Here is a 23,744-nt window from a genome sequence, read left to right as displayed (position 1 = left end):
ATTAACGTTTTTCTATTCGCAGTCTGTGTTTTTTTCCAACTAGGAGCAGGAACCCGGAAGTCGTCAACAGAGGCGTCTGGGAAGGTGAGAAGTTTGAGTGGAGAAGGAACCCGAGACACTACACGTGTCGTGTCTCCCACCCTCCCTCCTCCTCTAACCTAAAAAAAAGGACTCAGTCGGCTGAACAGGTAAGTTACTTAGTGTTCTTGTTTTGGAGACTAAGTGTAGAGTAATGGCAGCGCAGGCGGTGGAATGTTCCTCCTGCAGGATGTTTGAGGTAGGGCTGACCACCGATGCTCCTGCCGACTTCATCTGCAGGGAGTGCAACCCGCTCCAGCTCCTCACAGACCGCGTTAGGGAACTGGAGCTGGATGAACTGAGGATTATTCGAGAGGCTGAGAGGGTGATAGACAGAAGCTACAGGGACATAGTTACGCCAGAGAACAGAGGTAGCTGGGTAACAGTTAGAGGTGGGAAGGGGAGGAAGCAGGCAGTGCAGGGATCCCCTGTGGTCGTTCCCCTCAACAATAAGTATACCGCTTTGGATACTGTTGGGGGGGGGGGACAGTCTAGCAGGGGTAAGCTGCAGTGACCGGGTCTCTGGCACAAGGTCCGGCTCTGAGGCCCAGAAGGGAAAGGGGGAGAGGAGGAGAGCGCTCGTTATAGGAGACTCTTTAGTTAAAGAGACAGACAAGCGGTTCTGTGGACATGGGCGAGACTCTCGGATGGTTTGTTGCCTCCTGGGTGCCAGGGTCCGAGACGTCTCGGACCGTGTCTTCAGAATCCTTAAGGGGGAGGGTGTGCACATTGGCACCAGCAACATAGGTAGGAAGAGGGGTGGGGAGGTAATTCAGGAGCTCCAGGAGATAGGCTGGAAGCTAAAAGCTAGGATGGACAGAGTCGTCATCTCTGGGTTGTTGCCGGTGCCACGTGACAATGAGGCAAGGAATAGGGAGAGAGTGCAGTTGAACACGTGGCTGCAAGGATGGTGTACGAGGGAGGGCTTCAGGTATTTGGACAACTGGACTGCATTCTGGGGAAGGTGGGACCTGTACAAGCAGGATGGGTTGCACCTGAACCAGAAGGGCACCAATATCCTGGGAGGTAGGTTTGCTAGCACTCTTCGGGGGGGTTTAAACTAATTTGGCAGGGGGATGGGATCCGGAGTTGTAGTCCAGCAAATAGGTTAGCTGTTTGTCAGGATGTCCAAGAATATAGGGAGGCTGTGGAGAAGGTAGCACTGACAGGGAATACTTGCGGACACAGAGATGGGCTCAAGTGTGTATAGTTCAACGTAAGGAGTATCAGAAATAAGGTGGGTGAACTTAAGGCGTGCATCGGTACTTGGGACTACGATGTTGTGGCCATCACGGAAACATGGATAGAAGAGGGACAGGAATGGTTGTTGGAGGTTCCTGGTTACAGATGTTTCAGTAAGATTAGGGGGGATGGTAAAAAAAGGAGGGGGGTGGCGTTGCTAATTAGAAATAGTATAACGGCTGCAGAAAGGCAGTTCGAGGGGGATCTGCCTTTGGAGGTAGTATGGGCTGAAGTCAGAAATAGGAAAGGAGCAGTCACCTTGTTGGGTCTTTACTATAGGCCCCCCAATAGCAGCAGAGATGTGGAAAAACAGATTGGGAAACAGATTTTGGAAAGGTGCAGAAGCCACAGGGTAATAGTCATGGGCGATTTCAACTTCCCAAATATTGATTGGAAGCTCTTTAGATCAAGTAGATTGGATGGGGCGGTGTTTGTGCAGTGTGTCCAGGAAGCTTTTCTAACTCAGTATGTAGATTGTCCGACCAGAGGGGAGGCCATATTGGATTTGGTACTTGGTAACGAACCGGGACAAGTGATGGGCTTGTTAGTGGATGAGCATTTTGGTGATGGTGATCACAATTCTGTGACTTTCACCTTGATTATGAAGAGAGATAGGTGCGTGCAACAGGGTAGGTTTTACAATTGGGGGAAGGGTAAATACGATGCTGCAAGACAGGACTGAGGAGCATAAATTGGGAGCATAGGCTGTCAGGGAAGGATGTCGTTGAAATGTGGAACTTTTTCAAGGATTAGATACGACGTGTCCTTGATATGTATGTACCTGTCAGGCAGGAAAGAGATGGTCGTGTGAGGGAACCTTGGTTGACGAGGGAGGTTGAATGTCTTGTAAGGAGGAAGAAGGAGGCTTACATAAGGTTGAGGAAACAAGGTTCAGACAGAGCGTTGGAGGGATACAGGATAGCCAGGAGGGAGCTGAAGAAAGGGATTAGGAGAGCTAAGAGAGGGCATGAAAAATCTTTGGTGGGTAGGATTAAGGATAACCCCAAGGCCTTTTATGCGTATGTGAGAAACATGAGAATGACGAGACAGAGGGTAGGTCCGATCAAGGACAGTAGTGGGAGACTGTGTATTGAGTCGGAAGAGATAGGAGAGGTCTTGAATGAGTACTTTTATTCAGTATTTACAAATGAGAGGGACCGTATTGTTGAAGAGGAGAGTATGAAATGGACTGGTAAGCTAGAGCAGATACTTGTTAGCAAGGAAGATGTGTTGGGCATTTTGAAAAACTTGAGGATAGACAAGTCCCCCGGGCCTGATGGGATATATCCTAGGATTATGTGGGAAGCAAGAGAAGAAATTGCAGAGCCGTTGGCAATGATCTTTTCGTCTTCACTGTCAATGGGGGTGGTGCCAGGGGACTGGAGAGTGGCGAATGTTGTGCCCCTGTTCAAAAAAGGGAATAGGGATAACCCCGGGAATTACAGGCCAGGTAGTCTTACTTCGGTGGCAGGCAAAGTAACGGAAAGGGTACTGAGGGATAGGATTTATGAGTATCTGGAAAGACACTGCTTGATTAGGGACAGCCAGCACGGATTCGTGAGGGGTAGGTCTTGCCTTACAAATCTGATTGAATTCTTTGAGGAGGTGACCAAGCATGTGGATGAGTGTAGAGCAGTGGATGTAGTGTACATGGATTTTAGTAAGGCATTTGATAAGGTTCCCCATGGTAGGCTTATGCGGAAAGTCAGGAGGCATGGGATAGTGGGACGTTTGGCCAGTTGGATAGAGAACTGGCTAACTGGTCACAGTCAGAGAGTGGTGGTAGATGGTAAATATTCAGCCTGGAGCCCAGTGACAAGTGGAGTTCCGCAGGGATCAGTTCTGGGTCCTCTGCTGTTTGTAATTTTTATTAATGACTTGGAAGAGGGAGTCGAAGGGTGGGTCAGTAAATTTGCAGACGATACGAAGATTGGAGTTGTGGATAGTGAGGAGGGCTGTTGTTGGCTGCAAAGGGACTTAGATATGATGCAGTACTGTGTGCAGTTCTGGTCGCCTCATTGTAGGAAAGATGTGGAAGCTTTGGAGAGGGTGCAGAGGAGATTTACCAGGATGTTGCCTGGAATGGAGAATAGGTCGTACGAAGATAGGTTGAGAGTGCTAGGCCTTTTCTCATTGGAACGGCGAAGGATGAGGGGGTGACTTGATAGAGGTTTATAAGATGATCAGGGAATAGAGTAGACAGTCAGAGACTTTTTCTCGGGTACAACAGAGTGTTACAAGGGGACATAAATTTAAGGTGAAGGGTAGAAGGTATAAGGGGGGATGTCAGGGGTAGGTTCTTTACCCAGAGAGTGGTGGGGGCATGGAATGCGCTGCCTGCAGGAGTGGCAGAGTCAGAACCATTGATGACCTTTAAGCGGCACTTGGAAAGGTACATGGATGGGTGCTTAAGCTAGGACAAATGTTCGGCACAACATCATGGGCTGAAGGGCCTGTTCTGTGCTGTATTGTTCTATGTTCTATGTTCTAAGTCACATTGAAGGCAGTGTATACTATTTACAATTACCCATTCTGTGATATCCTTAAATACATGGAAGGCATTTTAAAAATTTTCAGGGTAACGCCAACAGTTTTAGTAAATTAGCTCCACCTGCCCACCATCTCTGTCAGCATTTACATACCCCCCTTGAGAAGACTTGTAAGTCATAGGACAAAGTTCCGAGTGGTAGACTCGAGAGACTGGTTAGCAAGGTTAGCGGAGTGGACTCGATGGGCCGAATGGCCTTACTTCCACTCCTATGTCTTATGGTTATATCACACGGAATACAGGAAGAATGAGCCATTTATTTACAGAACTGGCTCGAAGATAAGAGGATGTTGGTGCAGGGTTGCTTTTCAGACTGCAGGTCTGTGACCAGTGGTGTGTCACAAGGATCGGTGCTGGGTCATGCTTTTTGTCATTTATATAAATGGTTTGGATGTGTACATAAGAGGTAAGTAAGTTTGCATTGACCCTAAAATTGGAGGTGAATTGGGCAGTGAAGAAGGTTACATCAGAGTACAACAGGATCTATGGGCTGAGGAGTGGCAGATGTAGTTTAATTTAGATAAATATGATGTGCCGCATTTTGGAAAAGCAAAACAGGGCAGGGCTTACTCACTTACTGTTAAGGTCCTGGGGAGTGTTGCTGAACAGAGACCTTTGAGTGCAGGTTCATAGCTCCTTGAAAGTAGAGACACAGGCAGATAGGATAGTGAAGAAAGAGTTTGGTATGTTTTCCTTTATTGGTCAGTGCATTGAGTACAGGAGTTGCGGCTGTACAGGACATTGATTCACCTACTTTTGGATTATTGTGTGCAGTTCTGGTTCCCTGCTAGAGGAAGGATGTTGTGAAATTTGAAAGGGTTCAGAAAAGGTTTACAAGGATGTTGCCAGGGTTGGAGGATTTGAGCTATAGGGAGAAGCTGAATAGGCTGGGGCTGTTCTCCCTGGAGCGTGGGAGGCTGCGGGATGACCTTTTGGAGGTTAATACAGGGGCATGGATAGGGTAAATAGACAAAGTCTTTTTCCTGGCATGGTGGAGTCCAGAATTAGAGGGCATCGATGTAAGGTGAGAGGGGAAAGTTGCAAAAGAGACTTGAGGCACAACCTTTTCATGCAGTGGATGGTGCATGTATGGAATGAGCTACCAGAGGAAATGGTGGAGGCTGGTATGATTACAACATTTGAAAGGCATCTGGATGGGTACGTGAGTAGGGAGGATTTAAAGGAATATGGGCCAAATCCTTGCAAATGGGATTAGACTTATGTAGGATGTCTGGTCAGCATGGATGAGTTGGACCAAAGGGTTTGTTTCTGTGCTGTACAGCTCTATGACCCTGTGACTTCATGCCATGCACTTAGCAACATTCCATTTGATTGGGTGAAACAGTTTAAGCTTTCTTCCAAATATTTGGCTTGAGTTCCTGTAGTTTTGATGTCTCTCTTCCAGCAAGATTAGTCAAAGGGTCAAATTGTGCAAATAATCCCAACTACCCCAACCAAGCATCCTCTAGAGTGCTAGAGTCAGAGTTTTATAGCAGGAGACAGACCCTTCGGCCCAACCTGGTCCATACCAACCAAAATGTCCATCCACACTAACCCCCTTTCCCTGCACTTGGCCCATCTCCTTCTGATCCTTTCCTATCCATGTATTTGTCCAAGTGCCTTTTAAATGTTGTTAATGTACCCGCCTCAACCACTTCCGCTGGCAGCTCATTCCATATGCGTACCACCCTCTGTGTTTAAAATAAAAGTTGCCCTCCAGGTTCTCTTTTATTCTTTTCCTTCTGACCTTAAACTGTTGCCCTCTAGTCCTCAATTCCCCAACCCTGGGAAAAAGATGCCCCCTCAGTCTCCTATGTTCGAAAGAAAAATGTCCTAGCTTGTCCAACCACTCCCTATAATTCATTGTTGAGTCCTGACAACATTCTTGTAAATTCCTCTGCACTTTTTCCAGTTTAATGACACACTTCCTATAGCAAGGTGACCAAAACTGAACACACAACTCCAAGTGTGGACTCACCAATGTCCTGTATAATGCAACATAACTTCCCAACTTCTGCACTCAATGCCCTGACTGATGAAGGCCACTGTGCCAAAAAGCCGCCTTCAATGCCCTGTCCACATGGGACTCCACTTTCAGAGAACCATGCACCTGAACTCCAAGGTACTGTATCTTGTATTATTATCTGAGTACCTGACAAGGATTAACAAAATATTTCAGCAGTTCTGCTGTTACAGTTTCAGCCCAGAACAGATTAAGTTCAGATCAGTGCTTGAGTATTGAGGCACTGAGTAGTTTTCAGATTCACTCACAGAGTGGGCTAGAAAACTAAAGAGTGAGTTTTTCAGTGACACAAATTGATGAGTTATTTTAATGACACATCAGAGAGTGAGCCAATATGACAAAAACACACTGAGCTCAGCTTCTGCAGCACCACAGCAGAGCTGCTAGTCTTTGGATAAAGATCAAATGTACATAATATTGGCCCTAAATCAGCAGGTACAGTCACCACGTCTGTTTTGAAGGAACTTTGCAGCACTAATGGGCATTCAAAAAGTCAACACCAAATAAACATTCTTCATTACTCTCAGGAAGAAATAATGGGGTTCAGCTGGGAACGTCACTGTTAGCCTAAGGTGGTGTTGTGAGCTGTTGGCCTGACAGCAGCAATCTGTAGGTGAGGCTCCCCTATCAATGCTGTTCAAGAACTGGAGAGTGTTCTCGGACTCAGCTAGTGATGACACTGAAGGCATTTGGTTCTTCTTCATTTTTATTTTTTGTTTCAATATGCCTTGGTGGCTCGAGAGCTGTTTTGGTGCTGGATGTCTCTATATCATGGTATTGAGGGCTAGTCTTGGTGTCATTGCATAGCGACAGATGGGGGTCGTGAGATCTTCATACCCTTGAGGCGCTGGTAAAGTAGGTAGGCTTCGAGTCGACACATGGGGAGACGGGCTGGACTGGAGAAGAAGAAGAGATGCATTATTCAAAATCATGAAGCATTTTTATAAGAAAGTGAAACAAGACCAATCAGCCCATCAGATGGTCCCATGCTGAAAATCTTTAGTCCTCCTTCCCCACTCTACCTATAGCCACATTTAGAAACTTTTCACTGAATCCACTTCCACCTCTTTTAACCGACACATTGTAGATAAAAATCAACAGATAGTAAGGATTCCCATCAAACCTAGTTCGTGCCAATTATATTAAATCTCTGCTCAGTTTATCGACCCTCTCACAACACTGTGGTCCAGCTCCCGGTCTGGGGCTCACCTGCTGCTGACTGCTCTCTTTGTGTTTTTTTTAATCTTTTTACTTTTGCTCCTTTTCCTTTGTCTTTTCTTTCCTCTTTTAAAGCCTTTATCGGCATCTTCTGCAGGGCTGGGGTGGCCTCCTGAGGATGTGCAGCAGCAACAGAGCTACTCCTCCCTGGCCTGAGGGGGGGGTGCGGCCGAGCCCTGGTGGGGAGGGGGTGAGCGGTAAGCCCAACATGGAGGAAGGGAGCAGGGAATGGGGAGAATGAGCCCTGGCATAGGGGAGAGGGAGGGAGTCTGGCGGGGAGGAAGGTGAGCCTGAGTTGATGACAGCGAGGTAGACCCTGTGGTGAAAGAGGGAGCCTGAGAATCAGTGACTCTGATGTTAGTTGTGTCTGGTCAGGCGCTGGTGGCTCTGAGCTGACTCCATGTATATAGTCTCTTTAAGCTACATCTTTTCATTTTTCTCTTATCCTTAAACTATCAAAATGCATAAAACTTTGCTCTTAAAGAAGGAGACTTGCACACATGGTATTCCAGTTGTGGTCTCCCTTAATGCTGTGTATCTGTTATCATTTGGTGCAGGAGGAATTGAATATTGTATTGTATTAACTTTCCTGATCACTTGTTGTCCCACATACTAAGCTTTTGTGATTTGTATACAAGGACTCCCAGATCCCTCTGCATCTCAGCTCTGCAATCTTTCACGGTTTAATCTTTTTTATTCTTCCTGACAAAATGAACCATTTTACATTTTCCCACATTATATCTCATTGGCCAGGCTTTTGTCCAATCATGTAACCTATCTTCAACACGCGCACACACACACAGGCACCACCACCCCAAGTTGAACAACACTTGGAGTAGGAACCAAAGGAGCATAAATTGGGAGCATAGGCTGTCGGGGAAGGATGTCGTGGAAATGTGGAACTTTTTCATGGAACAGATACGACGTGTCCTTGATATGTATGTACCTGTCAGGCAGGAAAGAAATGGTCGTGTGAGGGAACCTTGGTTGACGAGGGAGGTTGAATGTCTAGTAAAGAGGAAGAAGGAGGCTTACATAAGGCTGAGGAAACAGGATTCAGACAGAGCAGTGGAGGGATACAGGATAGCCAGAAGGGACCTGAAGAAAGGGATTAGGAGAGCTAAGAGAGGGTATGAAAAACCTTTGGCGGATAGGATCAAGGATAACCCAACGGCATTTTATGCGTATGTGAGAAACATGAGAATGACGAGAACGAGGGTAGGTCCAATCAAGGACAGTAGTGGGAGACTGTGTATTGAGTCGGAAGAGATAGGAGAGGTCTTGAATGAGTACTTTCCTTCAGTATTTACGAATGAGAGGGACCGTATTGATGAAGAGGAGAGTGTGAAACGGACTGGTAAGCTAGAGGAGATACTTGTTAGCAAGGAAGATGTGTTGGGCATTTTGAAAAACTCGATGATAGACAAGTCCCCCGGGCCTGACGGGATATATCCTAGGATTATGTGGGAAGCAAGAGAGGAAATTGCAGTACTGTTGGCAATGATCTTTTCATCTTCACTGTCAACGGGGGTGGTACCAGGGGACTGGAGAGTGGCGAATGTTGTGCCCCTGTTCAAAAAAGGGAATAGGGATAACCCCAGGAATTACAGGCCAGTTAGTCTTACTTCGGTAGTAGGTAAAGTAATGGAAAGGGTACTGAGGGATAGGATTTATGAGTATCTGGAAAGGCACTGCTTGATTAGGGACAGCCAGCATGGATTTGTGAAGGGTAGGTCTTGCCTTACAAGTCTGATTGAATTCTTTGAGGAGGTGACCAAGCATGTGGATGAGGGTAGAGCAGTGGATGTAGTATACATGGATTTTAGTAAGGCATTTGATAAAGTTCCCCATGGTAGGCTTATGCGGAAAGTCAGGAGGCATGGGATAGAGGGAAATTTGGCCAATTGGATAGAAAACTGGCTAACCAGTCGAAGTCAGAGAGTGGTGGTAGATGGTAAATATTCAGCCTGGAGCCCAGTTACAAGTGGAGTTCCGCAGGGATCAGTTCTGGGTCCTCTGCTGTTTGTAATTTTTATTAATGACTTGGAAGAGGGAGTCGAAGGGTGGGTCAGTAAATTTGCAGATGATACGAAGATTGGTGGAGTTGTGGATAGTGAGGAGGGCTGTTGTCGGCTGCAAAGGGACTTAGATATGATGCAGAGCTGGGCTGAGGAGTGGCAGATGGAGTTCAACCCTGCCAAGTGTGAGGTTGTCCATTTTGGAAAGACAAATAAGAATGCGGAATACAGGGTTAACGGTAGGGTTCTTAGTGAGGTGGAGGAATAGAGGGATCTTGGGGTCTATGTTCATAGATCTTTGAAAGTTGCCACTCAGGTGGATAGAGCTTGTAAGAAGGCCTATGGTGTATTAGCGTTCATTAGCAGAGGGATTGAATTCAAGAGTCATGAAGTGATGTTGCAACTGTACAGGACTTTGGTTAGGCCACATTTGGAGTACTGTGTGCAGTTCTGGTCGCCTCACTTTAGGAAAGATGTGGAAGCTTTGGAGAGGGTGCAGAGAAGATTTACCAGGATGTTGCCTGGAATGGAGAATAGGTCGTACGAGGATAGGTTGAGAGTGCTAGGCCTTTTCTCGTTGGAACGGCGAAGGATGAGGGGTGACTTGATAGAGGTTTATAAGATGATCAGAGGAATAGATAGAGTAGACAGTCAGAAACTTTTTCCCCGGGTACAATAGGGTGTTACAAGGGGACATAAATTTAAGGTGAAGGGTGGAAGGTATAGGGGAGATGTCAGGGGTGGGTTCTTTACCCAGAGAGTGGTGGGGGCATGGAATGCGCTGCCTGTGGGAGTGGTAGAGTCAGAATCTTTGGTGACCTTTAAGCGGCAATTGGATATGTACATGGATGGGTGCTTAAGCTAGGACAATGTTCGGCACAACATCGTGGGCCGAAGGGCCTGTTCTGTGCTGTATTGTTCTATGTTCTATGTTCAAAGGGGGATTCAGTGTTCATCACGTGAGTGACTTGGCAGCTCCACACTGACCGAGCTGGTTAAGTCTAAAGGACAAAGCTGCTAGCCTGGGCCTATGGCAGGTGGTGAGAGAGAGAAACAACAAGAAGGAATGTCAACTTGTCCTCACCCTTACCACAGCACGGTGACTCAGTGGTTAGCACTGCTACCTCACAGTGCTCGGGACCCGAGTTCAATTCCTGCCTCAGGCAACTCTGTGTGGAGTTTGCACATTCTCCCCGTGTCTGCGTGGGTTTCCTCCGGGTGCTCGGGTTTCCTCCCACAGTCCAAAAATATGCAGGTCAGGTGAATTGGTTAGGCTAAGTTGCCTATAGAGTTAGGTGCATTAGTTAAGGGGAATGGGTCTGGGTGGGTTACTCTTCAGAGGGTTGGTGTGGATTAGTTGGGCTGAAGGGCCTGTTTCCACACTGTAGGTAATCTAAATCTAATCTAAATTTACCTGTCTCAGGTGCAACCTTCCATGACTGAATCTGTGACCATTGCAAAATCCTTGTGGAGACAAAATCTCATCTTTGCATTGAGGATACTCACATTGGGCATCCCTGAGGCACTGTGGGCCATTAGCAATAAAATTATATTCAACCACAATCTGGAACCTTACAGCCTGGTGTCCACTCTCAGAAGGAATGAATCCCCACCCCCAACGATCCCCAGTTAGGGTTAAACCCCAGCTGAATGGAGACTACAGGAGGACATGCCAGGAGCAGAAGATGAGGTGTTAACCTGGTAAAGACACCAAACAGGACTAGCTGCATCCAAACAGAGTAAGCAGCAAGTGATAGACAGAGCTAAGCAATCCCACAGCCAATGGGTCAGATCTAGCTCCACAGTCCTGCCACATCTAGTTGTGAATGGTGGTGGATGATTAAACAACTCACTGGAGGAGGCGGCTCCACAAATAAGCCAGTCCTGAATAATAGGGAACCCAGCGTAATGCAGTAACCACTACTGTAGACAGTACTCAAGCTGCAGCCTAAATAGTACAGCACAACCACCCTCCTCTCATATTCTGTGCCTTGGCTAATGAATACAAGTATGCTACACGCTTCCTTAACCATGTGTCCTACTATCTTCAGGGATCCTATGGAAATACACTTCTGATGCTCTGTACACTCAAGAGTCTTACCTTCTTCGCTCTCCCCAATGCAAACCCTCACATTTCTCAGGACTACATTCCATTTTATCAGTTTTAAGCCCTGACGAGTCCATCAATATCTTCCTGCAATCTGCTGTTTTTTAATCTCACTCTTAATCACATTGATAGACCTTTTTACTGAATTGTCTGCAAACTTTGTAATCAGGTTCTCTACAATTGAGTCCAAATCATTTTTCCACACCACAAAAACAATCCTACTGGAAACATCTAATTCATCATTCTCCTTGGCTTCTTGATGCAGTTTAAGATCCAACTTGCCACTTTCGTTTGGATGCCACAGGCCCTGTCTGAAGTGTCGGACCATGTTAACAGCTTAATTAAAATCAAATGGTCTACATCAAACGTGTGAATCTCATCAATCCTCCTCAAATGTTTCAAACAAATTATTGAGACACAACCTTCCTTTAAACAACTCTGTGCATCTGTGAGACTGAAGCAAGACACAGATAAATGCCAAGAGATTGGTGTCTCCTTGTTACCTGGACGCCTCCTTCCGGACAGTCCAGCTGTTGGTTTTCTGGCCAGTTGAGTCCTTTGGCTCACAGACATTTTTTGGAGTGAAGTCTTGTTTGGTGATTGTTGTATTGTCAATCTTTCCCTGTTAGCAGAAGCATTGATATTTTGAGTAAAGCCCTACTGTAAGATTGTGGTTATGTTAGCAGAATCATAAACTGGGGCAGGATTGATGAACGAGGGAGACAAATTCAAAACAAATCATAATAGGTGGAAAATTTAAATTCAATGAGTTAATTAAATCTGGAATTAAAAGACAGTTAGTATCAGTAATGGTGAGTGTGTAACAACCAAATCTGATTCACCAATTTCCATTAGGGTCTGGTATATTTGTGCTGAAAATGTGTTGCTGGAAAAGCGCAGCAGGTCAGGCAGCATCCAGGGAACAGGAGAATCGACATTTCGGGCATAAGCCCTTCTTCAGGAATGAGGAAAGTGTGTCCAGCAGGCTAAGATAAAAGGTAGGGAGGAGGGACTTGGGGGAGGGGCGTCAGAAATGTGATAGGTGGAAAGAGGTCAAGGTGAGGGTGATAGGTCAGACTGGGGTGGGGGCGGAGAGGTCAGGAAGAAGATTGCAGGTTAGGAAGGCGGTGCTGAATTTGATGGATTTGACTGAGACAGGCTGGGGGGAGGGGAAATGAGGAAACTGGTGAAATCCGAGTTCATCCCTTGTGGTTGGAGGGTTCCTAGGCGGAAGATGAGGCGCTCTTCCTCCAACCGTTGTGTTGTTGTGGTCTGGCGATGGAGGAGTCCAAAGACCTGCGGGGTGGAAGGTGTTGGTGAAGTGGATGAACTGTTCAACCTCCTCGTGGGAGCACGAGGCGGCGCCGATACAGTCATCGATGTAACGGAGGAAAAGGTGGGGGGTGGGGCCAGTGTAGTTGCGGAAGATGGACTGTTCCACATATCCTACGAAGAGGCAGGCATAGCTGGGGCCCATGCGGGTGCCCATGGCTACTCCTTTAGTTTGGAGGAAGTGGGAGGATTGGAAAGAGAAGTTGTTCAGGGTGAGGACCAGTTCAGTCAGTCGAAGGAGGGTGTCAGTGGAAGGGTACTGGTTGGTACGGCGGGAAAGGAAGAAGCGGAGGGCTTTGAGTCCTTCGTGATGGGGGATGGAGGTGTACATGGACTGGATGTCCATGGTGAAGATAAGGCATTGGGGACCGGGGAAGCGAAAATCATGGAGGAGGTGGAGGGCATGGGTGGTGTCCCAAACGTAGGTGGGGAGTTCTTGGACTAAGGGGGACAGGACCGTGTCGAGGTATGCGGAGATGAGTTCGGTGGGGCAGGAGCAGGCTGAGACAATGGGTCGTCCGGGGCAGTCAGGTTTGTGGATTTTGGGCAGGAGGTAGAAACGGGCGGTGCGGGGTTGTGGGACTATGAGGTTGGAGGCGGTGGATGGGAGATCCCCTGAGGTGATGAGGTTATGGATGGTCTGGGAGATGATGGTTTGGTGGTGAGGGGTGGGGTCATGGTCAAGGGGGCAGTAGGAGGAGGTATCTGCGAGCTGGCGTTTTTGGTATATTTGTGACTCTGGACCCAGTTGGTGTCGACTCTGAACTGATCCATGAAATGGCTGAGCAAGATACTGCATTGTGTTCAAGAAGGTTATTCACCACAACCTTCTTGGTGGTGGTTAGGGCAATAGCTAAGGAGAGCGGGGTGGTCTTCACAATAATAACCATAAAGGAACAAATAAATCTCAGATTTAGGAACAGGATTAGGCTATTTGGTCCTTTGAGACTGACCTGTCATTTGATAAGATCTTGGCTGATCTGTTTGTGGTCTTATTCCTGTCCACTCCCCATATCCCTTGACTCCCTTATCCATCAAAACTCTCTCTCATTCTGCCTGAATAAATTCAGTGACAAAGTCTCCACTAATGTCTGGGGAAGAGAATTCCACACACTAACAACTGTTCAAGAAAAGGTTCCTCTTCATCTCCATCTTAAAAGGGAGAGACCCCCTTAATCTGAAACTGAGTCCTCAGGGTCTGCCCACCCCTTCAAGTGGCAACGTCCTCCCGAGGTCCATCCCATCAAGTCACTTCAAAATGTTAAAAGTTTTGATAAAACTACCTCTCGTTCTTCCAGCCTGTCAACCCTTCCTCACAGGGTAACCTTCTCATCCCATGGGTGGACATTCTCTGAATGACGAACACAATTATACCTTTCTTCAAATAAATAGACCAAAACCGTACACAGATTTCCAGATGTGGTCTCACTGAGGTCCTGTACATTTGCGGTAAAACTTCCCTCATTTTATATTCCAGTCTCATTAGAATAAATATCAGTATTCTGTTTGCCTTTCTAATAATTTATTGTAGGTAAAAATAATGACTGCAGATGCTAGAAACCAGATTCTGGATTAATGGGGCTGGAAAAGCACAGCAATTCAGGCAGCATCTGAGGAGCAGTAAATTCGACGTTTCGGGCAAAAGCCCTTCATCAGGAATATTTATTGTACCTGAGCGCTAACATTTTGTATTTCATGCAGCTCACTAGCAAATCCTCAATGTCAGCGAGGTGGGCAATAAATGCTGGGCCCACATGTGCATGAAAAAACAATATCACGATATTCAAATTTCTCTATACATCACTGAGTTCTCCATTTAATTAATACACATTTTCTGTTCTTTCTGCCCAAGTGGACAAGTTCACATTTACCACATTATATTCTTTCACCACTTACTGAACTTGTCTACATCCCTTTTCAGACTCCCCAGCTCCTCCTTCCTTTCCTCCCTCTACTGATTTGCCTACCGTACATTTATTCTCCTCGTCCAAGTCATTTATATAGATTGTAAGTAGCCGAGACCTCAAACACATTCTGCCTTTCATAAAGCCATGTTGACTGTGCCTCATCATACAATGATTTCCGAGAATCCAACTATAAACTCCTTAATAAGATTCCAGCACTTACCTTTACAACAGTTGTTCTGAAACTACCCCGTATTCCAGTAACCAGAATGTAGTTTGTGCTTTTTCTCCCTGTTGTAGGGGCAATGTTGGAATCTTATTAAGAAGGTTATAGTCGGATATTTAGAAAATCTAGCATAATGAGGTGGAGTCAACGTGGCTTTGTGGAAGGGAAGATGTGTTTCATTGATGTATTAGAATGTTTTGTGAAACTAACCGGCAAGTATGGTAAATATGAGTAAATAACTACAAAATAAAGTGAGTGTATTATATGAAATCTCCCCTACATGGTGGGATTTGCATAAGTGTAAGGTCTGGGTTGCATGATCGAGTCAGCCTTGCGTGACTGCGGCCTGTCAGGTGACACAAGTTGAAGAAAGGAGAGCCTGTGGATGTAATGTGCTTAGATCTCAAAAAGACGTTTGATGAGGTGGTCTATCAAAGGTTGTGCTACACAGGATGGTTCAGGAAGTAATGTGGATAAAAGAATGGACATAAGATTATGTCAATGCTTTAACAACCTCTGCAGCCTCTCGTTGTCTGAGCATAAGATGCAAGCCATCAGGTTCTGGGATTTGTCAGTCTTTAAGTCTAATAACTTTTCCAGCAACTTTTCCCTGGTGAGAGGTATTTATTTTAAATCCCTTTCTCTTGTTTACCTCATGATTTTGAAGTATCTTTGGGAAGTATTCAAAGTTTGTTACTGTGAAGGCTGACACAAAATTCCTGTTAAATGCCCTCATAATCCCTTTGTTTTCTGATCGGAGATTCCCAAACTCCCTCATTAGCTTCAATTACTCTTTCTCTATAGAAACTTTTATTGTCTTTTTATATTATTAGATAGTTTTCCATTACCCCGCTTTATCCCTCTATTTTTGTGGTAATTCATGGCTTCCCTATTTAATCACAGTTAATACATCCTTCAAAAATAATTTTTCTTTCCCACTGCTGGAAGTTATTAAATATCCTTTTAAAATCAAGAAATAGAAGAATAGCAAAATTTATTTGCTCAAAATCATCAAGGTTCATCTCAAAGACAAAGTCTGATTGGAGGTTATGCCCATTATTAGCCACTAACAGTTGCCATTATCAGCTCCTGGCCTGATTGTTATCCACCTTCTTGTCTGTCCAACTGTTCTTCTCTCTCTTTGGGCTCTATGCCAACCCATTGTTTACTCCTTACCCCCTCCCCCCACCCTACCTTCTGCATAAAAATGGACATTTTCCTCGCTCCCATCAGTTCTGAGACAGGCTCCCTGCTCCTGAAATGGTAACTCTGATTTCTTTTCACTGACCCTGCCAGAGCTTTATCAGCAATTTCTGTTTTTGTTTCTGACTGGAAATTGTTTTGTGACAGCAGAACAGAGAGCAGTATGAAAAGGACACTGGTGAAGATCAGAAATTTCCCTCGAGAGAAAGGTATATCCCAAGTAGGAAATGTAAGAGTACCGTCAGTCCACTAGGTGATTAATTCCTTGTGTACTTTGTACCTAATCCAGGCTGAACATGCCTTCGGAACATTTGGCCGGACAGCATATAGAAAGCTTTATCCTATAATTAAACCAAGAGGCTGCTTACTGGAGGAGGCACATAGGCTCCATCATGAACGTCGCCGTGGCGAACCCTGGAGCGCATCTCCCAAGGCCTGAAGGAGTTTGTATAAGCTGTTCCACTATGGAATTTACCACCACAAGCACTCTGCATCGTCATGGGTCGGTTCAGATCTTGCACGTCATTGAATGGTTCCCCTGTATATGTTAGCTGAGGAAGAGATAAATATCAGCAGTTATAGTTGGATTCACAAAAGCATTGTAGTACAAAGTGGGGAGGGAAGTAGATTGTCAGGGACTGCAAATGAAGGATTAAAGAGGAGCAGGGTAGAGACCAGGCAGTGAAGGTGACAATGAATGGATTGAACTAATCTTCATCGATGTGCAAGGAGTGAGAGTTCAGGATGTTCATTATCGGGGTTGAATCTTGGATCAATGTGTGAATGCTCAGAACAGGATCAGAAGAAAGTCATTTGGCTCCAACATTCAATCTGTTTGTGTTTTGAAATCCACATTCACATCCCCTTTCCAATAACATTTGATTCCTTTGCCTAACAAGAATCTGCCACTATTCCTGGAGTATTGAGTGCAGGTTTGGTCTCCCTGTTGAAGAAAGGATATATTTGCTTTCTGTGGAGGTTCACCAGACTGATACTGGGGATGGCAGGACTGTCCAATGAGGCAAGATTGGATCGACCGGGCCTGTTTTCGATGGAGTTTAGAAGGATGAGAGGGGATCGGATTGAAAGATATAAAAGTTTAACAGGGGTGGACAGACTACATCCTGGAGTCAAGATTAGAGTGGTGCTGGAAAAGCACAACAGGTCAAGCAGCATTTAAGGAGCAGGAAAACCAACATTTCGGGCAAAAGCCCTTCATTAGGATGCTGCCTGACCTGCTGTGCCTTTCCAGCACCACTCTAATCTTGACTCTAATCTCCAGCATCTGCAGTACACACTTCAGACTAGATCCTGGAGCCTGTTTCCCCTGGTTGTGTGTCCAGATCTGAGGGACACAGCCTCAGAATATGGGTTAGACCACTGAGGACAAAGATGAGGGAAAATCTGTTCACTTAGATGATAGTGAACCTGGATAATTCTGTACCACAGAAGGTTCTAGAGGCTCAGTCACTGAATATCTTCAAGAAAGAGGTAGGTACATTTTTATATATAAAGGAATCATGGGATCTTCCACAGTCCTATTAACTGGTGGAGAAGACTTGAAGGACGAATGACCTACTCCTGCTCCTAGTTTCCATGTTTCTATCTATCCACCAGGATTAAAAGGATGGGATTGAGTTCATGACCTCGGAGATTTTGTACATATTATGGAATGCATGAGATTTATAGGCAGAATGATCATTGCTTATTGCAAATTCTATGAATATCTCTTCAGTGAATTGTGTACAAATATAATTGGTTTATAATTACTTTTGTCACTGTGTTGGTATCAATGGTCCCTTCCAGTTTCAACTGGTTCTTTAATATGATTGGATCACGTCGGGGGTATTTGTTAGTGTCCCAGCCAATGTATGAATCTCGCTGAATCGTGTTGAAGTCCGCACTGAGGAGAGAAGGGAAAAGACGTGTTGGAGTTGAGGATGTCAGGTCTGTTGCTTTTCTATACCAACAACTTGCATTTACATTGCACCTTCAGACTGGAAATACATCAATTAACAGAGAGAAGTAAGGCCACTGGTTTGACAGGGGTCATATCCACCACCTTCCACATCACCCCCTCCCACCAGACACTCAGTAGCAGCAGTGTGTACCATCTACAAGATACACTGCAGAAATTCACCAAAACTCCTTAGATAGCGTCTTCTAAAGCAAAACCACTTCCACCTCAAAGGACAGGACAGCCGATACATAGGTACACCATCATCTGCAAGTTCCCCTGCACCCTAACTTGGAAATATGCAATTGGTTCTGCTATAATGCAGTAGTTCCATCTTGTGCAATCCTGTGTTATAAGAAAATTGTGTAATAGCGACACTGTTGAAACTAATGGGCCCAGAATCGTGTTTTAACCAATACATGCTTTAAAAGTTTGTGCTTTAGAAACACCGTCCCCAATTTGTCAATTGTGTTATAGTGAATTTGCATTAACAAAACGCTCATTCTAGCAGAACGACCTGTATCACTGTTCCTTCACTGTTACTGGGTCAAAATCCTGGAAGTCCCTCTCTAAGGACATTGTGGGTCAACCCGCAGCCCATGGACTGCAGCAAAAGAGCAACTACACATGGGTAACAAACGCCAGGCTCATCAACGACCCCCACATCCCATGTACAAATTTTAGGAAGTAACCTTGTGTCTTGTGTTTCTGAACCATCGGTATTGCTGCACCCTTGGAAGCACAAATAAAAATCTATTGCCAACCTCAGAGAAGTGTTCTGAAGAAGGGATACTGGACCCAAAATGTTACCTCTGCTTTCTTTTCACAGCTGCTGTTGAATTTCTCCAGCAATTTCTGCTTTTGTTTCAGATCTCCAGCATCTGCAGTTCTTTGTTTTATTTTACTCCTTACATCTTAATCCATTCCTTTTGAACCAAAGACCTAAATTCTGTTTTCCTTCTCTATTACCCACTGAATTTGGGAGCTTACTTTATGAGATTCATGTATGAAGACCTCTAAACTCCTCAGCAGTGTGAGACTTTCATTACATCTATCTGTGTTGATTGGAATTGCTGGCTTAGAGCTGTGAGTTGAGGATGGGGTGTTTGCCTTAGGAAGGTGGAGGAATAGTGGCTCAGTGGTTAGCACTGCTGCCTCACAGCGCCAGGGATCCAAGTTCAATTCCACCTTTGGGCAACTCTCTGTGTGGAGTTACAGTTTCTCTGTGTCTATGTGGGTTTCCTCTGGATATTCTAGCTTCCTCCCACAGTCCAAGGATGTGCAGGTTAGGTGGATTGGCCATGGGAAATGCAGGGTTACAGGGATAGGGTAGAATGTGGGCTTGGTGGGATGTTCTTTGGAAGGTCAGTGTGGACTAATGGGCTGAATGGCCTGTTTCCACATTACTGGGATTCTGTCAGAATGTTTGGGATGACTGTGTATTGTGGAGGAAGCACATTTCTGAATATGATCAGGTTTTGAATTAATATTCTGACATGATCATGTTGGGACAGATTGATGCTAACCTTTTTGATTCTGTTGTAAACATGGTCTGATCCTGGCCTTTACAATCACACGCCACTCAGTTCCTCAGAATTCTGGCTCCAAATGATTGAATTCACCAGCTCCGTAACCACGCTGCGGGATAGTGAAGTACCTCACTTTGGTTGCTGACTTAACAGCATAGAGCTGAATGGAATATGTGCATTGCTGGTAGAGTCACATTGAGCCCATCCCTAACTGCCCCTGAACTGAGGGACTCTCTGGGCACTCTCGGAGGGTAACAGGAGTCACCCACATGGCAGTAGGGTTAAAGCTGTATGTCAGCTAGACAAGGTAAGGAAGGCAGATTTCATTCCCTGAAGTGCATTAGTGAACCAGATGGGCTTTTAACCACAAACAATAGTCACAGTCACAGCTTTCAATTTCCAACTTAGCGTTACCTCACAGGGCAAACCCTCCTGCTTAATTTAAACAAGCAACCCAGAAAAGATTTATCCTGTGCAGTAATCTGTGAAAATTCGAGAGGCCAAGAACGACTTAAAAATTAACAACTTTATTTCTTAAAGTATAACAGAGAATAATTAACTAACAACTATTTACAACTCCTTCTTCTAACCTATCTTTTACTTTCCCTTTTATAATACTTGTCCAATAAAACCCTCGATTAAGATTTACTGAAACTTTCAAATTTCAAATCAGCCAACTGTCGAATCTTCTCTTTATATCTTCCTCTGTAGATTTGTACTCCAGGTTGATGTTGATGGTTTTCCTGTTCAAACTCCTCCTCTGGACAGGTACTGTTGGTCTTTTGGCAGTTCTCTCTCAACTGTTCAATTTTCCCCGGTCTTACACTCTCAAAGCATCGGAGTGTGTCATTGGCTTTTAATATTGTCAATATTCTAAATTCAAACTTGATTGGAGTTTGGTATTTTTCGGGAGATAATTTAAACTGGTTGGCCCAATTCAACCTTGTTTTTTGTTTCCAGGCAACCAGCTACACTGGCTGCTGGACCAAGAGGTTACATTGTTCCCTTGTTCAGAACACTTGAACTTGCTTAAAGGTACAGTACACTTTTACACCTTCATGACACTTAGTTATGAAAGGAATTTAAGTTTACAACCTCCCATAGTGAGTCCTACAGCAGTAGACTGGGCTTATGGATTATTAGCCCAGACAATTAAAACTACATCATATTCATCCCCTCAAAAGTGTCAACAAGCCATGCAACCATGGGGTGCCTCATTCCTGAGCCTTATCCTTATACACCTTCCCAGGAGGAAGCAGTGATCACAGGTAGGTTTTTTGGGAAGTGGGGAAAACAGACACGAGACAAATCATCAAAATGACAAAGAACAATACAGGAAATTAAAGAATCAAAGCATCAAGAATTTGTCACAAAATTACTGATGAGACAGATCCCCAGAGTGAGGACTCAGGTGCGTGTGTGTGACTGTGTAACCCAGTGCGGACGGTACATGTCTTACGGTAAATGCCGGTTGATGTGCAGGTTGTCCACCTGGAAGATTAGTGGTCGGCGTCTCAAAGCCTGAGTTGTGTAGATGGGATAGTCTTTGCGATAGGTGCTGATCGACTCAATGGGAGCAGACTTTGGCTTGGCTCGTTTCTTGCTGGGTGGGTTCCCTTTCTCAATAGGTAAAGGCTGATATGTGATTTTGTAAGTGGTATTCAGATCATGAACACCTTGAATAACAGAGTAAAACAATGTGAATATTCATTTGATTCGCAGCAACAGCACAAACTCCTGAAAAAATGCTCAAACTATTTCTCTCTGACCTCCTGGCTTTAGGGAGGGAGCTTTACGCTGTACCTAACCGCGGACTGTACCTGCCCTGGGACTATTTGATGGGAACAGTGTAGAGGAAGCTTTACCTTCAGTTTAAAGGAGTGGAGAGAGTTTTACTCTGTATCAAACCCCCCTGTGCAGCTGACCTGGAAAATTCTTTTGTCATTCAGGAGGATGGGTTCATTGTTGAGAAGAATTGAGGGACTAAGTCAATAATTGGCTGTGTTGGAATGAAAGCTGCATGAAGTCAGACAGATGTGACTATATGAGGTTACATGAAAACTGATGCAGTTGTGTTCCCCTTGGATATTTCTCAGCTTGACTCATTACAGACTCTGGCAGCTTGACCTTCTCAATCTTTCCCGAGGGTCCCTGGGCATCCTGCTCTTTTTGGTGACTCTGAGTCACCATACCTTGAAACTTTAAGTTGTCTGGCATTGCCTTTCCTCGTTCTACCCTGTAGCATGAATTCTCAGCAATTTCCGCTGGTGTGGTACTTAGCTGCTTTTGTTTCTGGTATTTGGAACATTGAGATCCTGGAGGATGGAAATAGAACATTAAAAGTCTTATTTTCTAGTATGTTTGTGATCTCGGTTCTGTGCTGTGTGTGTAACTTTGAAGCAGTTATTACAAATATATACAGTAGATAGAATATTGCTGTCTCCAGAGAGTTTCTTATCAAGGCTGTGCACAACCAGTTTCACTTTGGAATGAGATTAACATTCCAATGACCTTTGTTAACCTTCTCCCTGCTCGCCGGTAGTCACTTGCTAAAGCTCTACTTCTTTTTGGTTTCTGGTCTCTCATTATTATTAAAATATTCACTAAGTTTCAAAGAGATGATTTCACATTTTCCTGCATCAAACCTCATTTTTATAGTTTGGTGTATCTCTCCATCTTCCATTATTGTGTCATTTTTCCCCATTGTAACCTCCTCATTTTGCATCATAGAGTCATACAGCACGCAAACAGACCTTTCAGTCCAATCAGTCCAGACCGAGCATATCCCAAACTAAGCTAGTCCCACCTGCCTGCTCCTGGCCTATATCCCTTCAAACCTTTCCTATCCATACGCTTATCCAAATATCTTTTAAATACTGTAACTATACCCACATCCACCATTTCCTCCCAAAGATCATTCCTCACACAAACTAACAGTTGTGAAAAAACTTTGCCCCCCCCCCCCATGTCTTTTTCAAATCTCTCTCCTTAAAAATGTGCCCCCATCTTGAAATCCCCCTCCCTAGGGAAAAGTCAACCACCATTAATGCAATCTATGCCTTTCATTATTTTATAAACGGCTATGAGCTCACCGCTCTACTTCCTACGCTCCAGTGAAAAAAATCACAGCCTATTCAGCCTTTCTTTATAATGCAAACCTTCCATACCCAAAAACATCCTGGTAAATCATTCCTGAACCCTCTCCAGCTTAAAACTATCCTTCCTATAACTGGATGACCAGAACTGGACACAGTATTCTGGGAGGGGCCTCACCAACGTACTGTACAACCTCAACATGATTCCCAACTTCTATACTCAAAAGACTAAGCAATGAAGGCAAGCGTACTAAACACCTTTTTAACCACCCTGTTCATATGTGACGCAAGCTTCAAGGGGTCATGTCTGTGAACCTCTAGATTCCTCTGTTCTGCAACACTACCTAAGGCTGAAAATGTGTTGCTGGAAAAGCGCAGCAGGTCAGGCAGCATCCAAGGAGCAGGAGAATCGACGTTTCGGGCATGAGCCCTTCTTCAGGAATGAGGAACGTGTGTCCAGCAGGCTAAGATAAAAGGTAGGGAGGAGGGACTTGGGGGAGGGGCGTTGGAAATGCGATAGGTGGAAGGAGGTCAAGGTGAGGGTGATAGGCCGGAGTGGGGTGGGGGCGGAGAGGTCAGGAAGAAGATTGCAGGTTAGGAAGGCGGTGCTGAGTTCGAGGGATTTGACTGAGACAAGGTGGGGGGAGGGGAAATGAGGAAACTGGAGAAATCTGAGTTCATCCCTTGTGGTTGGAAGGTTCCTAGGCGGAAGATGAGGCGCTCTTCCTCTAGCTGTCGTGTTGCTATGGTCTGGCGATGGAGGAGTCCAAGGACCTGCATGTCCTTGGTGGAGTGGGAGGGAGAGTTGAAGTGTTGAGCCACGGGGTGGTTGGGTTGGTTGGTCCGGGTGTCCCAGAGGTGTTCTCTAAAACGTTCCGCAAGTAGGCGGCCTGTCCCCCAATATAGAGGAGGCCACATCGGGTGCAGCGGATGCAATAAATGATGCGTGTGGAGGTGCAGGTGAATTTGTGGCGGATATGGAAGTATCCCTTGGGGCCTTGGAGGGAAGTAAGGGGGAAGGTGTGGGCGCAAGTTTTCTTGCGGTTGCAGGGGAAGGTGCCGGGAGTGGAGGTTGGGTTGGTTGGGGGTGTGGACCTGACAAGGGAGTCACGGAGGGAGTGGTCTTTTCGGAATGCTGATAGGGGAGGGGAGGGAAATATATCCCTGGTGGTGGGGTCTGCTTGGAGGTGGCGGAAATGACAGTGCATGATACGCTGTATATGGAGGTTGGTGGGGTGGTAGGTGAGGACCAGTGGGGTTCTGT

General features: G+C 45.4%; 1 protein-coding gene and 1 long non-coding RNA gene across 5 annotated transcripts in view; one reads left to right on the top strand and one right to left on the bottom strand.

The window, feature by feature from the left end:
* LOC148142235 (uncharacterized) overlaps nt 1–23,744 on the top strand; it is a 29,231-nt gene continuing 5,487 nt past the window's right edge. The window contains exons 1-3 of the long non-coding RNA XR_015751952.1: nt 1–188; nt 20,097–20,153; nt 20,346–20,420. This is a non-coding gene — a long non-coding RNA (uncharacterized LOC148142235). The remainder of the gene's footprint in view (nt 189–20,096; nt 20,154–20,345; nt 20,421–23,744) is intronic.
* The window catches only part of LOC122540566 (uncharacterized), a 36,824-nt gene continuing 19,265 nt past the window's right edge, over nt 6,186–23,744 (bottom strand). For 3 of the 4 annotated variants that reach the window (XM_043676432.2, XM_043676437.2, XM_087976285.1), the window contains exons 5-9: nt 20,845–21,061; nt 17,670–17,802; nt 16,268–16,450; nt 11,738–11,856; nt 6,186–6,787 (exon numbers count right to left, since the gene is read on the bottom strand). In XM_043676432.2, coding sequence (XP_043532367.1) covers nt 6,688–6,787; nt 11,738–11,856; nt 16,268–16,450; nt 17,670–17,802; nt 20,845–21,061 — 752 coding nt within the window. In that variant the 3' untranslated portion in view covers nt 6,186–6,687. The remainder of the gene's footprint in view (nt 6,788–11,737; nt 11,857–16,267; nt 16,451–17,669; nt 17,803–20,844; nt 21,062–23,744) is intronic. The other variant, XM_043676433.2, reaches the window with a different exon arrangement.

Source organism: Chiloscyllium plagiosum, unplaced genomic scaffold, assembly GCF_037043375.1.
Source record: "Chiloscyllium plagiosum isolate Xiang-an unplaced genomic scaffold, Cpla_swu_hap1 HiC_scaffold_29, whole genome shotgun sequence".
NCBI lineage: Eukaryota > Metazoa > Chordata > Chondrichthyes > Orectolobiformes > Hemiscylliidae > Chiloscyllium > Chiloscyllium plagiosum.
Note: the sequence above shows the minus strand (reverse complement) of the source record. Positions and strands in the feature narration are given on the sequence as shown.